Source organism: Capricornis sumatraensis, chromosome 3 (assembly GCF_032405125.1).
Source record: "Capricornis sumatraensis isolate serow.1 chromosome 3, serow.2, whole genome shotgun sequence".
NCBI lineage: Eukaryota > Metazoa > Chordata > Mammalia > Artiodactyla > Bovidae > Capricornis > Capricornis sumatraensis.
This window is the reverse complement of record NC_091071.1, coordinates 66,871,574-66,886,914: the sequence shown is the minus strand read 5'-3', so window position 1 is coordinate 66,886,914 and position 15,341 is coordinate 66,871,574. Positions and strand designations below refer to the sequence as shown.

Sequence of the window (15,341 nt, the reverse complement as noted above, 5' to 3'; positions counted from 1 at the left end):
GAAAAGTTTTCAGAATAAATAGCTCTGGTGGTTCTAAGCAGTGATGAAGAGAGGCTGGGTCTGAGTCTTCTCCAGAACAGTGAGATAATGGGAAGGTTATGGAGTCGTCCTGCCCCCCCCCTCTTTTCTTTTCCCCACTCCGTAAAAATCAGCCATATAAATCGTTTGCATTGTTTAAGGTACATTGATCAATCTAATGGCTTGTAATGGGCTCCTAATTGCCACTTGCAGAGTTCTGCAGGCTCCTGTTTGAACAGGACAGTTTCTTGATTCCAGCAGAAGTCCACCTTAATCTTCAGACTGGTTGATTACATACCCAGGAAGAGCACTAGGATGGCCAGGCCACAGCAGTCTCAGACCCTCAGGGGAGAGAGGAAAGGGGACTTAACTAGCGATGTTTGCTATCCTTTTTGCTCTTTTTTCAAATTTCACTAAGGAGCAAAACCCAGACTGTGATTTGTTGATTAGTTAGACAGGATGATTTTGCTTTTATCAGACAAGAAATCTTCCTTATTTGCATTCCTTGTGTCTGTATATAATACAGCAAAGAAGTTCCTTGGACACAAACTGCTCTCCGTCATACTTCTTTTTATTTACTCATTTCTAACAGGGCAACATTAGGAACTGTGATAGTAAATCATAGGGCTGGGGGGGGGGTGGGTAGGGGTAGGGAACACTTGTAGAAGAAAAGCCAAACTTTCTCCAGTATGGAAGAAAAGTCAAACTTTCTCCAATAGGCATATTAGGTATGCCTAAAGTCCTGTTTCATAACTTGCAGTTGTACCTCCTCTAAAGCCTGGATGGAGGAAGGAGAGTTGGAAGTCTCCTCAAAGGCTGCCTATGAAAGCGTAAAACTGAGGAAACTAATATGCTGGCAAGAAGCTGATGAATGACCAGAATTCCTTGGCCTTTGGGTTTTTAAAAAATATTAACTTAGGGTCTGTGTGAAAAGATTGCTTTAGTGTCTCCAAAGATGGTTCCATCAGAGTTGGCTGAGACAACAAATGTGTTCCATTTTGGTAGAAAAGCGAAGTTGCTCAGTCATGTCTGATTCTTTGACACCCCATGGACTGTAGCCCACCAGGCTCCTTGTACATGGGATTTTCCAGGCAAGAGTACTGGAGTGGGTTGCCATTTCCTTCTTGAGGGGATCTTCCTGACCCAGGGATCAAACCCGGGTCTCCGACATTGTAAGGCAGATGCTTTACTGTCTGAGCCACCAGGGAAGTCCAATTTTGGTAGAAATGCCCTAAAAAAGAAGGAAGCCAACATTTACTTAGGTCTAAGACCCCTCTATAGTAGTTGGTGACGGAGGGTGGGGGGGAAGGTAAAACCCCAAGGAGAATAGGCCCCCCATAGTTTCCAAGTAAGGCAGTAAACAAATCTATGATGCTTGTCGAATAATCTTCCAATAATTGCAGTCATTAAAATCATCACAGTCTACAGACACCTTCCTTTCTTTGACACACCAGAGTATTTCATTTAATTGTTCATGCATTTTTGGCTCAGATAAACAGATCAAGGCAGGCTTAAAATATATGGCCCAGATACATCTAGCAGCAGAAAATTAGTTGTGTGGCAAAGGTGCGGAGTGTCCTTAATAGACTAAGGTCTATTCAGTAGACCTTAGAGACAAAAAGGATTTGCATCTCCTCCCATCTCTAAAGAGCAGTAACACTTCCGAGGTAGAGGAAAGATGAAAGTTCCAGTGTCCTCTTGAGCCTTTCTGCCTCTTTTATTTGCAAGGGTTGGGATGGAATGATGGTGTTATAGAACAAATATTAAGTGAAAACTCAATGGAAGTTGTGGTAGAGTTTCTCAATTTTCAATTAATTTTCTCCATCCAGTTGATCTCAAGGCTAGTGCTTTTAAAAATATAGCTATGTGTCCATGATAAAAGATTCCCTTCTAATTAAAAGCTGCATTTAATTGTCACCCACTATTGACAAACTCCAACTGAGGAAAAGCTTCAGTGGACTCAACAACCTTACCTCTGTACTGGCGTCTTCAGCCCCTGTTCATGGCAGGTAACTGTGGTACACAAGGGCAGCTTTCCGTGTGTGGGGTTTTTTTTGTTGTTGTTTGTTTTGTTTTTAACTCGTTATTAATGTATCTCCCCAACTCCCACACCGTGCTGACCTGATAATCACTGCTGTAGTGTAGATCATGCAAATGAAAAGCATAATTAATTGCTCGGATTATTCAGAAAGGGAGCCTGGTGGCTAAGCAAATAAATAAAGGGATGAGAGAGGAGGACAGGTCAGATAAATGCTCTTTTTAGGTCTCCTCTTCTGGCCCTCTCCTCGCCCCTGGCCATCCTGGTCCGGGTAGCTGAGGCTTTGACAGCAGCCAGCAGGGCCCGGGCGAGAACCTTCTGTTCCTCCTCCCCCGACGCCTCCGCTCCCGCCCACATCCTCAAGTCTCCCCAACTCCACCTCACCTCACCCCACACCATCCCCGTGCCATATATTCGCAGCTCAACTCTGCGACTGGCCAAAGCTCTTGGGCAGTCACCTAATATTTCGAGTTATTCAGAAGATAACTGGTCCTCTCCTGTCTCCCGTTGCATCAGGGAGAAGAATCTTTTTTTTTCCCCTGTGGCGTAGCAGCTCCAATCCTTCGGATCCGCGCTAATGACGGAATTGTTTCCCCGGCTTTGCCTCCTCAACGCAGCAACTTGCGCAGTTGCTCAGATCGAAGCTCTCGGGAGAGGCAAGATGGGGGAAACAATATTTGTTCAAAGGAAGTGAACTCGTCCCTTTAATTACCCTATTCTTCTTTATTAGGATTCCCATTGAAATTTTATTTTGCAAAAAAAAAATTATGTTGATTTAACCATAGTGTATTTACGATGTAAATATATTCCAAGATGAAAACGTCACGGATCAATTGTGAAGGACCCGGATACATAATTTTAAAAAATCAGTTTCAGTGTATATGAGGTTCTCACCCCACTTTCGCTGCTCAGTCAGATTTGTTTATGCAGAATCGACATTTAATAGTGCTAATTGCACTCCAGTTAAATTGCCCTGATTGCAGAAAGGGAAGCAATTTTCGTGCTCTCTGTCTGGGTTTGGAAGAAATTGTTTTATATTCACCTCTTTATAAAGAAGTGGAGATAAGGCACCGGGGCCTTTGCACAAATTGCACTTAGGGGCTGACTGGCAGCATTCAGGCGCTATAATAGAGCATTATTTGGCCGTTTTGAATAATGTAAAGCGTTTGCTGAAAGCTATTCTCCTGAAAATTGCTTTAACTTTTAAAAGGGTGATGATTCACTCCAAACCAGGCCTTTGTTACATTGTCATTATTTCCCCAAATGTTTTAACAGTCAGCTCAACACTTCAGCATAACACATTGATCTTTGTTTAAAAACTAGATTTTTTAGGGGAAGAAAAAAATGTCACACGGAAAAAAAAAAAAAAAACAACCTGGACTTCTGAAAGATTTCCTTGGGCACCCCACCTTAAAGTTGAAGTGCCCAGGGCGTCTGCCTGCGATCATCTGGAAGATTTTCTAACTTTTATTGTGATCCGGTGATGTGTATCTAAAGAAATATCCGAGTGCCCACGGAGAGTCTGACAGCTGGAACTGCGCTGAAAACGGAGGGAGGGGGAGGGGAGAACAAGGGAGGAAGAGGAAGAGGAAGAGGAGACGGGAAGGCAACCCGGGCGCCGGGAGCCCGAGGTGCCAGCGGGAATTGTTTTAAATGGTTGACTTGAAAATGTCACCAGTGCTAAGTGGTTTTCTGGATTGTCTTATTACTTTGTCAGGTTTCCTTAAAGAGAGGGTATGTTGGGGGAGGAGGTGGCTGGGGGGAACCTCCGCGCTACTCCTCCCCGGGCTGCACTGGGTGAGTCGGCAACGCCTCGCTGCCACTTAACAATCCCTCTATTAGTAAATCGACGCGAAGACTCTACGGGAAGCCGAACACCAGTCTGCTCTCCCAGGGCAGAAGTCACCTGTTGGGAAGGGCTCCCGGGTCCCCCTGCCGGGCTTTCCGGTTCTTCCAGGCTGCTAGGATGCCGCCTCACCCCTCCACGCCGAGTCCCCGGGGCTTTTCACGCTCCCCCTTCCTCCTCTCCCCCTGCCAATTTCTACTAGAATCCCCAGGACACAAAGCTTCATTAGAGCCGCGCGGGTCTTCTCACTCTCTCTCCCTTCTCTCCTTTTTCTCTGTCGTACTTTCCTCAGCCTTTTCGCCACCTTAGACCAAAGGGGGGGGGGGCGGGGAGCATTTGAGCCAAGATATTCTAACGAAAAGCAAAGAAAGCAACCCATATAGTCTTCTCCACCTACGGAGTGCACCAGGATGCACGCAGGCTCCGTCTCAGGGCCAAGAGATGAGCCACGGTGGTCGCACTTTTTGGGTCAAGAGGTACTGTATGCTCCCCCTCCGCAACAACTCGTCTTTTGCACCCAAGCTGTTGAGGTTCCTGGTTAAAAAACGTCTTTTAGAGCAGGATGTGGGTTTTCAGAGGGAAATGTGGTACACTAAAACCAGTACCCACGTCTGTCGAGGGCACTGATATTTCTGATTCAAAAGCTCCTGGCTACCCTGAAGAAAAAGAAGGGGAGACCCAGAAAGAAGAAAAACACCTCAGCGACTAAGGGGTTCCAGGAGCATAGTTAGTTGTCTGTCTGAGAACGTGTCTTCTCACGCGACAGGATCCGAAGAGGACTTTAAGATGCTTCCAGCTTGCAAAATGTGGATGCGCCCACGTGTGGCCTCGTCCCTGGTACTCACGGACGGAGATCCGCGGGAGAAGCTCCCTGAGCACGACCAGGAAAGCAGGGAGCTAGGGGCGAGCCCACCCCTCAAACTGGCGTCCTTGCCCATCAGAGGAGTCTCTAGGCCCAGGCAGCCTGGAGTGTGAGTGGGTTGGAGCTGGGGCAAGAAACTCGATTCCGGGCTGAAATGTGACATGCAAATCTTCACCGGGTTAAACAAACAGCGGAGCAAGCTGCAGCTTCAGCGGGGGTGGCGGTGGGGGCGGACGCGGCTCCCGCCGATCTCTGTTTCCAAAGTCGTTGCATTGTGAAAATAAGCGGCTTCGTGCAGCGTGTTTTATGGGCTGATATCTCCCACCCCCACGCCAGCCCCCAGCGAAACCCGGCAGATAATCAGCACGTCCCACTGTTTAGTCATATTTGACAACTGGGTTAACCTGGTATCTAGGCGCTGGCAAACGGTACAAAGGGTGCCCTCAATTACCACTTGAAGCTTCGGGTGTGAGTGGCACTTGTATTACCCACTGGGTCAGAGGCCAGAGCGACAATTAGGAAGTCACATAGACCGCTAGGGGAAATGGCGGGATGCGGCAAGCTCCAGGCCCTCCCAACAAGTCTGTGGGTGTAGACCTGGACGAAGAGGCCTATTTCTCTCCTTTCGGAGGAGCCGTCCCTACACCCCTTCTCCTCAATGTGACTGTGAGTAAAACTGAATCCAGTGGGAATCTGGAACCAGGTAGACAAGTGACAATGATACAATCGCGAGCGAAAATGATGGAATCCTGCTGAAGTTGTGCTCCGTAGGCGAGAGCCTGGATACACAAAGTGAGCGTTGACATTTTCATCTCTACTTGGGCCTTGCTCGTGTGGCCTCCGCCTCGACGCCCCCTCCCCTCCTGTCTCCTTTCCCACAAGTGGAGAGTCGAGGACTGTCAGTCCTAACTTGCATCTTCTCAGGGAGGTCGCGGGGGGCGGGGGTGGAGGTGGGGAAGCTTGTGACTCGGTCTCAACGATACTTAAACCTTGCTTGGTGAGTGTGTGTAAATTTTTAATTGCGCTGTAATTTCTTCAGTCCCTAGCCGGCGACCGCCCCCGCCCCCAACCCGGTTAGCCGCAGTGACTGGCACGCGCCGGGAGCCCGGGCTTGGGCCCCTCGGCGCGTCTGATTGGCTGCTGGGCAGCTCCCGTCTGCTCTGCCTGCGCCCTCATTGGGTAAGAAGCGCAGCCAGCGGCACTTCAAAGCGGGTGCTCCTCGCACTTAGGCTGAGTTTAGCCGGCGGGAGCCCGGAGTCCGCTCGGCGCGAGCGCGGGGACGCCGGAGCCGCGCGGAACCCGAATAGTTTTTCCGAGCAGCCGCCAGGCTCAGCCTCGCTCCAGTCCCCGCCACGCCACCCAGGGACCTGCTATGGCCACGTCTATACTTGGGGTAAGTCGAAAGTGCGGTATTTGCTTGTTTTAACAGGAGTAATTTTTCATTATGGCTTCTCCAGGTCGGCGGCTCTGTAGGAACTGTTGCTGCCCGACTGCAGCTTCAGCTTCTTTGAGCACTTTCCACATTTCTGAGATAGATTCTTTCCAAATTATTGGAACCCAGGAGGTGCCTTTGAAAGAAAAGGATTTGTTAAGCAAGTCCTTTCAATACTCTGTTTTAGAGGTTCCTTTTCTTCCTCGCGTGATTTATATCCCATCCCCCCACCCCTTGCTTAGGGGATTGTTGCAATTACGCGACAGCGGTGTTTCCAGAAAACAGTCTTAATCGTTTTGCAGACCATGTAGTCACGTTAACATTTACACTTCTGCGGCTCCCTAGTTCGTCTATGACTGAAATCCATCGCGGGGGTCGCTTCTGCTCGGATTCTTGTCTTCGTGTGTATGTGTGTATGTAAACATTTAAAACGTTTTCTATTAAGAAGAATCAAGTCGTAGTCACCCTTGGGAGGAGTGCCCCAAGTTTCCCCCACCCCCGGTCGCTGTTTCGGCCGCCTCTGCCCTCACCTGGTGTTTGTTGTCGATGTGTTTACCTTCGCGCTTCATCCCGAAGGGCGACTTGGGGGCTTCTTTGAGAGGAGCGGGCTTATGGCGAGCGGAAGGCGAACGACTTGAGTCCAGTTTGGGGCAGGATATGCAGCGACTGAGAACCGACACATCTTTGATTTGTAGCCCCACCGAAGAACAACTTTACAGCTCCGGGACCCTCTCTCTTGGGATCACCTCTGCCCCGCGCGGGGCGCGGCGCATCCTCCGCGAGCTCACCGGGAGGAGGCGCGAGTTGGGGGGCCACGACACCCCCCCCCCCCGCCTCGGGACCAGTGGCTGGGGGACGGGGCTGCTCACGGGTGCACTTTGTGTCTTCCTCCCACTTGTTCCTGCCCTCCTCCTCCTGCTCCCTCCCCCACCCCACCCACTGTAGGAAGAGCCGCGCTTCGGAACGACCCCGTTGGCCATGCTGGCGGCGACCTGTAACAAGATCGGCAACACGAGCCCGCTGACGACGCTGCCGGAGTCGAGCGCCTTTGCCAAGGGCGGCTTCCATCCCTGGAAGCGCTCCTCGTCCAGCTGCAACCTCGGGTCCAGCCTCTCTGGCTTCGCAGTGGCCACCGGCGGCCGCGGCTCAGGCGGCCTGGCGGGAGGCTCGGGCGCAGCCAACAGCGCCTTCTGCTTGGCCTCCACGTCCCCTACTTCGTCCGCTTTCAGCAGCGACTACGGCGGCCTCTTCTCCAACTCAGCGGCGGCCGCGGCGGCGGCGGCCGGGGTGTCCCCGCAGGAGGCGGGCGGCCAATCGGCCTTCATCTCCAAGGTGCACACGACGGCGGCCGACGGCCTGTACCCGCGCGTGGGCATGGCGCACCCGTACGAGTCGTGGTACAAGTCAGGCTTCCACTCGACGCTGGCGGCGGGCGAGGTGACCAACGGCGCTGCGTCGTCGTGGTGGGACGTGCACAGCAGCCCGGGCTCGTGGCTGGAGGTGCAGAACCCCGCTGGGGGGCTCCAGAGCTCGCTGCACTCGGGCGCCCCCCAAGCCTCGCTGCACTCGCAGCTCGGCACCTACAACCCCGACTTCAGCTCGCTCACGCACTCGGCCTTCAGCTCCACGGGCCTCGGCTCCTCGGCCGCCGCCGCCTCGCACTTGCTCTCCACCAGCCAGCACCTGCTGGCCCAGGACGGCTTCAAGCCGGTGCTGCCCTCCTACTCGGACTCCAGCGCCGCAGTGGCGGCCGCGGCAGCCAGCGCTATGATCTCGGGCGCCGCGGCCGCCGCCGCCGGGGGGAGCTCGGCGCGCTCGGCCCGCCGCTACTCCGGCCGCGCCACCTGCGACTGCCCCAACTGCCAGGAGGCGGAGCGGCTGGGCCCGGCCGGGGCGAGCCTGCGGCGCAAGGGCCTGCACAGCTGCCATATCCCGGGCTGCGGCAAAGTGTACGGCAAGACGTCGCACCTGAAGGCGCACCTGCGCTGGCACACGGGAGAGCGGCCCTTCGTGTGCAACTGGCTCTTCTGCGGCAAGCGCTTCACGCGCTCGGACGAGCTGCAGCGGCACCTGCGGACTCACACGGGCGAGAAGCGCTTCGCCTGTCCAGTGTGCAACAAGCGCTTCATGCGCAGCGACCACCTGAGCAAACACATTAAGACGCACAACGGGGGCGGCGGGGGCAAAAAGGGCAGCGACAGTGACACGGACGCCAGCAACCTGGAGACGCCCCGCTCCGAGTCCCCTGACCTCATCCTGCACGACTCCGGCGTCAGTGCGGCCCGGGCGGCTGCGGCTGCGGCGGCTGCGGCTGCGGCGGCAGCCTCGGCGGGAGGCAAGGAAGCCGCGTCTGGCCCCAACGACTCTTAGAGATCCGGAGAGAGGCGCGAGGAAGCGAGCGAAAGAGTAGACAACGAAAGCAAGCGAGAGGTTCGGAGGGCAAACGACCGGGGGATGGACGGGCGAGGGCTCCAGGGCCGCCCCCGGGCCGGCGCGAGGTGATGCGGCATTCGGCTCGCGGACCGCCGCTCGCCGGCCAAGCCAGGAGCTCCCCTCTGCTGCCCGAGCCCAGACGAGAATCGAACGCGTGTTCCAGGAACAAAAGCGAACCAACTTGCGACACAAACACTTTAAAAAACTGCACACACACACACACACACACACGCCGGAGACCTACAACCACAAGCACGCACACCCAAGCGTGCACACACAAACACACCACTCGCACAAACTTCTTGAGCGAAGAGCAATACATAGAAACGTTCCCTCCTACCCCCACCGCCCACCCGGTTCCTCCACCCTTCTTTCCTTTTCTCCAAAAACAAGTCACCACCCTGCAAAGGACTGTCAGAACATTTGAGAACAAACGGGACCTATAAACACAGACCCTTTGCGTGGATTATATTATATATAAAATGCTCCAAGTCCTGCTTGATATCTACTTACAGTGAAACTTTTTTTTTCCTATAAAAGGAAGCATCAAAAAGGCTGAAGGTGAGAAATTAAACTGGAAGTCTAGTGACAGTTTCTCTGTATTTCATAACATCTGTAAAAATAGGGTTCAAAAGATTGTGTTCTCTTTTATTTTCTTGTAAGTGTTCATTCGAATAGAGGTTTTTTTTTGGTGAATTCCTGAAATTCAGGGAGTTTTTTTTATTTTTATTTTCTGATGCACTTTGTGAGAGTCAGTATATATGTAAAAGATATTTAAAATGTTGAGTTATCATTTCACTCACAAACACGTAAGTTAAGGTCATCTAAAGAAATTAAATGCGTTTATCTGTATGAAGAAAATCTTGACACCATATTTTCATTTTGGTATTATTAAAGGACTCTGAACAATACACTTTCTTTTTTTTTTTTAAAATCCTATCACACACACACCCCAGCCCCCCACCAGTAACCTTTACATGGGTCGACTTTTTTTGTTGGGAAAAATTCCCTTAATGTTAGTCTTAGGTAATGTAAGGTTTATGTGAGTTATAAAAAGCCATAATAGATACATTTTTGCAAAGTCAGAATTATTTATTTGTATATTAACAGCATAAATTAAATGGGGTTATAAGGTGTAGTTGTATTACTTAAGGAGAGAGCTCTCAAAAGGTGACATTTTAAAACTCTGGAACCCTTTCGAAAAAGCAGAGGTCCTTGGCAGTTTTAACTGAGGAGGTGCCTACCCCTGCCAGAGAGGTCAGACAAAACTCCAGTGGGTTTGTTTGTTTTTAAAAAGCTATTTAGAAACAATGAGTGAAAGGAAAAAGCTTTTAAAAAGAAGTCTTTTACCTCCCAAGACCCTCTACGGTTGGGAGGTGACTCAAGGGAATAAATCGCTAGAGTCAATACCCCGGAAAAGACATTTCATGCCTAAATGAAAATCTTGTTAAATGTTATTAATTTTGACTTAGAGCACACAGCAGCCCCCTGTGCCTTGTATTCCCTTATTAGGGATTCATGTCTTATCAAATATCTAATTAATCTCCTAGACATCATTTGTTCTGGCCAACTTTATCTCAGCTGGTCCACGGGGAAAACTCCAAATATTCTCCGTGACAAAGCTCCCTTGAAGATCTTTTTAATTGTCTAAATTAACTGCACCAAATTTGCATGTCAAACGGTAAAGGGCAACCTGAGATAAAATGTAAACGTTTTAAAAGCCCCCAAACTAAGCACTTGATTTGATAACTAGGCTTTTTAATGTTATGGAAGACAACTGCTCCTTTCCTTTTCAAAGACGGCTGATCTATGCAAATAGTGAATTGGAAATGCCTAGGTCCCCGCGCCGTCAAATGGCCCTCGCAGGTTATTTGAATATCAGTGGCGCTGCTTCTGAAAAGGTTCAAGGATGCTCTCTGACTTCTTTGTGATTACTCAGTGCGGCGTCTTATTCTGAAGAAAAAAAAACTCAGGAATAATTAAAGGCTGGGATCAGGCCTGGGAACACATTTGGGACAGGAATCTCATTTAGACAGTCTCTTTCAAAATAAGGCACAGTTAAATTGACCAGAAGGCAATTATTGAAATGAAAATTATTTTCATTCTCTTTGTCTTCTGACCACCAACTTAACAGCCCCGGTTTAAAAGAGAGGGGGAAACGAAAAAGAAAATTGGTAAATGAAATAATTTCGCAATTCGAAAAAATGTTAATTTAGAAAATGAAGTACATATTTACAGAATAAAAGTATATCTAAAAGGCTCCCCTCACAATAGAAAATACAAGCAAAGTCAGCCTCAGTGTGCGGGGCAGTGTGGGGATTTAAAAAAATTATTGTCTTGGGAACTTGAATGAATGTTTTGATTTTTATAGAGGAGAAAAAAAAATAAACTTGTTATTAAGTCAACAAAAATTTTCTCTCAAACTGCAGTGAAAAGCCAAATAGCAAAGTAGAGATAAAACGTACAGAGAAGGTCTCCATCCGGGCGTCTGCAGAGTCTGGGGCTGGGTGGCTTCCCGCTCCCCCTTCTTGCGTCCCCGAACCTCGGCTGGCCGGCTCTTCCGCAAGTGTTTCTTTTCTTTGGCCATTTTCTCTTCTGGCTCAGTTTATCACCGGGCCCCCCAGCCTACACTCCGCCCGCCCTCTCGTCCAGGCCTGGCCTAGAGAAGCTGGCCAGGGCTACGTTCACTCTAGGGGCTTGGGGCCGAGGCGCTGGAGGTCGAGAGCGTGCCTGGCGTGTTTGGGGGGCTGAGGGTAGGCGGCGCGGAGGTGAGGGTGTGGTGGGGTCTCCCGGGGAATAAGGGCGCCCGGGCGTCTGCCCCAGGCAGCTTTGTTTCTCGTGGATAATAAAGGCAGATCAAAGGGCCTGGCCGTGCAGGTCCCGCTCGCCTCGCGGCTCCCTCCGCAGCCCAGTGATCAAGGCCTCTGCGCGCTGCCTGTGCCCCGCGGGTCAGCGTATGTCCATCACCGCGGCTTCCCAGAACGGCGGGCGGCGGTCGGGCGTGAGCGTCCAGCCGGGAGAGCAGAGCTCGCGGAACCTGCACGCGGAGGGAGAGGGCCCCTGCCCCCAGCCGAAACTAGCAGGCAACGGAGACTCCCGCCGTCTTCCGCAACCTCCAGCCCCAGGGGCCCTGGGGGCGCGGGGATACCTTGACCAGAGCAGGCGGCAACCCGCTGGGCCCCAGCAAATTGGGGAAGGCGTGCGTGGGAGGAGAGAGCCCAGGAACCCCGAGAAGAGTTCGGTCTCCACCCGAGGTGGGGCCGCGTCTCCCCAGGGCCACCTCGGGGCTCCTGGGCCCGGCCCGCTCTGGTTCGGGTGCAGGCGAGGGCCGCTGCTCGGAGGCTGGTGTGGGGTTGAGGGAGCAGGCATGGGCCCTGAGTTCTCTCAGTCCCGGGTGAGAGGAAATTTGATTTCGTTTCAGCCGGTGTCTCCAAGTATTTCCTGCGCTGTAGCTTTCTTTTCCTGCGCAGGAGAGGAACGAAGACCAAGTTTTCCTCGGCCCTTCTCTCTCTCAGCCAGCCACAATCCACACCCTCCTCGCCGCGTTCTGCCTTTTCTGGCTTTATTTACATTTTTAAAAAACTCTTGGATTGAATCGAATTCTACCTGATGTGGGGGAGGGGGTGTGGAGAAAGAACGAAAAAAAAAGAAAAGAGAAAGATTTTTCTTTCCTTCAGGAGGGAAAACATTATTTTGACGCGATTAGATGGTGCACCTGAGCGGCTTGTCTGGACATTCCGTCAAATCGTTATAAGTCGTGTAAAATTGAATTTCTTTTTATTCAGATGGAGACTTTATTTATTTTAACTCTAATCTTATTTGCATCTATTATCTGTATTCGCCAAGGCTCTCACTCGCTACAAAAATGCAGATGAAGTAAATCTTACATAAATCCCGCCCATTTGTGTAATTGGTATACTAAGTGTTTATTTTAAGTGAGAATAATTTAGCTACAAATTTTCTTAAGGAATAACATTCTTAACACATTAAAAAAACTGAAAACTCTGATTTGCTTTTATGTTTGACAGTCGCTCTTGATTCCTTTAAGAGGAGCTAGGCGAGTGCGGCTCTCTGGCGCCATCTAGAGCTCGGGTTCGGGAAGGCCGCACTATCCGCCCTCGCTCGCCGCTTCGAGAGCCAGGAGTCTGCGTTTGCAGCAAGCGGCAACAACCGAGCGAATCCAGCAAAGAAAAGCGAGTTTTTGTCTTCCGGGGAAGACAAACCCCACTACTCGGGAGCACTGCTTAGTAACGGCAGGTATTATTGCTCCCAGGCAAGGAAGGTTTTTCTGAGATGTGCTAACTGAAAATCCAAACAAATAAAATAACGCCCTGCTTGGCCCTAGTCTTAGAATTGGCGTATTTAAAATTTCTTTCAAGGCAATTTCAGGGTCTTCCAAGTTGGAGTTGAGCACGCTGGGCGCTGTCGGCGGCGGTTTGGAGCCGGCATGGGGACCCGGCCGTGGGCGCAGCGCCCCCGCGCTCTTCGCCCAACGACCCTGGCTTGGACCGACCAAACCAAGCTGATTAAAGCACTCAAACAGATCGTCCCGTGTCCCGAGACCCCCTGTGAAGGGGAGAGAAGCGAGGGACCCGCACCTTCTCCAGCCCGGACCCGGGGATGGCCGAAGCAGTCTCCTGCCTCTCCGCTGTCTTCCCGGCGCCGTCCCGCCGGAGTCGAGTGCTGGGGGCTACTGGGTAGGCCGGGACTGGGCGGGGCGGGCAGCGTCTCCGAGGGCTGCCAGAAGTCCCGAAACCCCTCCTCCCAGCTCCTTGCGAAGGGTCTGCACTGCCCGCCGGCGCGAACTGATCCCCTTTGCCCCCGCCTTTTCTCTTGGAAACCCAAATCTAAAATCGGATAACACTTGGGGGCGTTGACCAATCTTCTCTTCACTCTGCGTCTCGCGGTCCCCCCGCCGCCCCTTTCCCTCCTCTTCCTAGTCCACTACCCCACCCCTCGTCTTCAGACGTCGTGCAATGGCTTCTTCCCCTCCTTCCTTGTCCCCCACCCTCCCCGCACGTTTATTGTATTTTAGTCTTAAAAGCTACACCTCCAAATCCCGCACCCAAGGCCGCAGAGGCGCCGGAGCCCGCAGCAGATAAAGCCGGCTGAGGCGCCGGGGCGCCGGGCTCCCTGATCTCGCGCCAGGGAAACGCCGTGCGTTTCCCGGAACTCTCAGCCACCTTTGCAGCGGGTAACTCGGCTGAGTTTGTATTTGCTGTTTTAATACAAATCCCGCCGCACTGCCTATTTCAAAGATGTGCTAATTACTACTTGGATAGCAGGGCGCAAAGTCCTTGTCCATTTCCAAGTACAAAGTAGGTTGCTAGAAAATTTGAAATTGCCTTTCAGCCTAAAGCTGCCTTACCTGAATGTCATAATTACAGTAATTATGTACATCCAAATTACATGCTAATTAAATTAGAATCAAATCGTTCTAAATCGAAATCAAATGAGGTAGTGAAGAATTAATCAATGACAACATAAATAGAGAGCTTCCTTCAGAGATATTTATTGTAACGATCCAAGGAGGAATTTGATCTGAAAAAGTCACCTGTTTATTTACTTTCAAATTAGTAATCAGTTATTATCCCTTCTCCATAATTTTAACCGTTCAGTGTTATTTACCCCCACCCTTTCCAGACGCTGGAGTTTATAGAAATATGTATGAGGTAAATACATACAGACATGCCTACCCTATATGTTATTGATATAAATATATACAGTGTGTTTGCAACTCCAGTTAAGGGAAGGTTTCAGCAAGTCCGTGGAAACATGTTCCTCCAGGGCCTGTTCTCAGGGATCCCGGAAAGCAAAGCAAGGCTATAGATTTTCCAAGATCCTTACACTCTCTTCCTTTAGAATTCATACTGGGGATTTTACATTGTTTTGCAAACATCCAACCATTTCTGGGTGATCTATTTATTTTAAAAATGCAGACTGATAAATCCCCTCTCCACCCCCACCCCCCGCTCCACCGCCCACCCCCCGCCCCGCAACCCTGATCTGTTTTCTGCTTGCAGTTTGCTGGCGAGAGTCAACATTTTCATTTTTGCCCCGGGAGCGAGAGATTAGCATCAGCGTCCTAAAGCGCCCTCTTCACCTGTGGAGCCCCAGAGACAAGAGATACTCGCTGGCTTTCCTAACTAGCGAAGTCCACCCTCCAACCTGCAGAGGAGAAACGCGCGGGAGGCCGGGCGAGCTTAGGCAGGAACTGGCAGGAGAGGGCGCGTGGCGGCCCTGGCGCGCTGGTCCCCAGGGCGCAGCTCCCCTGGCCCACAGCCTGGAATTTCTTCTGAGTGGGCCACCGGTGGGGTCGGGGATGGGGAGGAGGACGGGTGCTGCGAGTTTAGCCCGCATCCTTTCCTGTTTACACTTCGTCGGTGGGTAGTCCAGCGGCCTCCTCGCTTATTCTAGGAGGGAGACGGGCCCCCTAACAATCAGGCTTTCATCTGGGTTTGAGGTACGTTCAGAAGGTTGCCAGACGCGTGTCTAGGAAGGCATCACAGCGCGCAGGGGTGGTGTCGCCTCTGGGGATGTGAAGAGCAAGCCAGCCCCCAGCTGGCCTCCTTTCAGTCTCAGGCGAGGTGCTTGGAAGCCACGATCTGGTCAGCACCCAAGCCTCCGGACCTCCGCTTCTACCCACTCCATCTGGAGGACATTCAGACCGAAAGGACTGGGGTTTTCCGTGTCTACGAGTCAGGAAGAGGCG

At 51.4% G+C, this 15,341-nt stretch overlaps 1 protein-coding gene across 1 annotated transcript; it reads left to right on the top strand.

The window, feature by feature from the left end:
- Window positions 1-6,136: 6,136 nt before the first annotated feature.
- On the top strand, window positions 6,137-8,566 carry SP9 (Sp9 transcription factor). The gene is made up of 2 exons (XM_068969301.1): window positions 6,137-6,157; window positions 7,142-8,566. The coding sequence occupies exons 1-2, from the start codon at window positions 6,137-6,139 to the stop codon at window positions 8,564-8,566; spliced, it is 1,446 nt and encodes a 481-aa protein (XP_068825402.1).
- The last annotated feature ends 6,775 nt before the right edge of the window (window positions 8,567-15,341 follow it).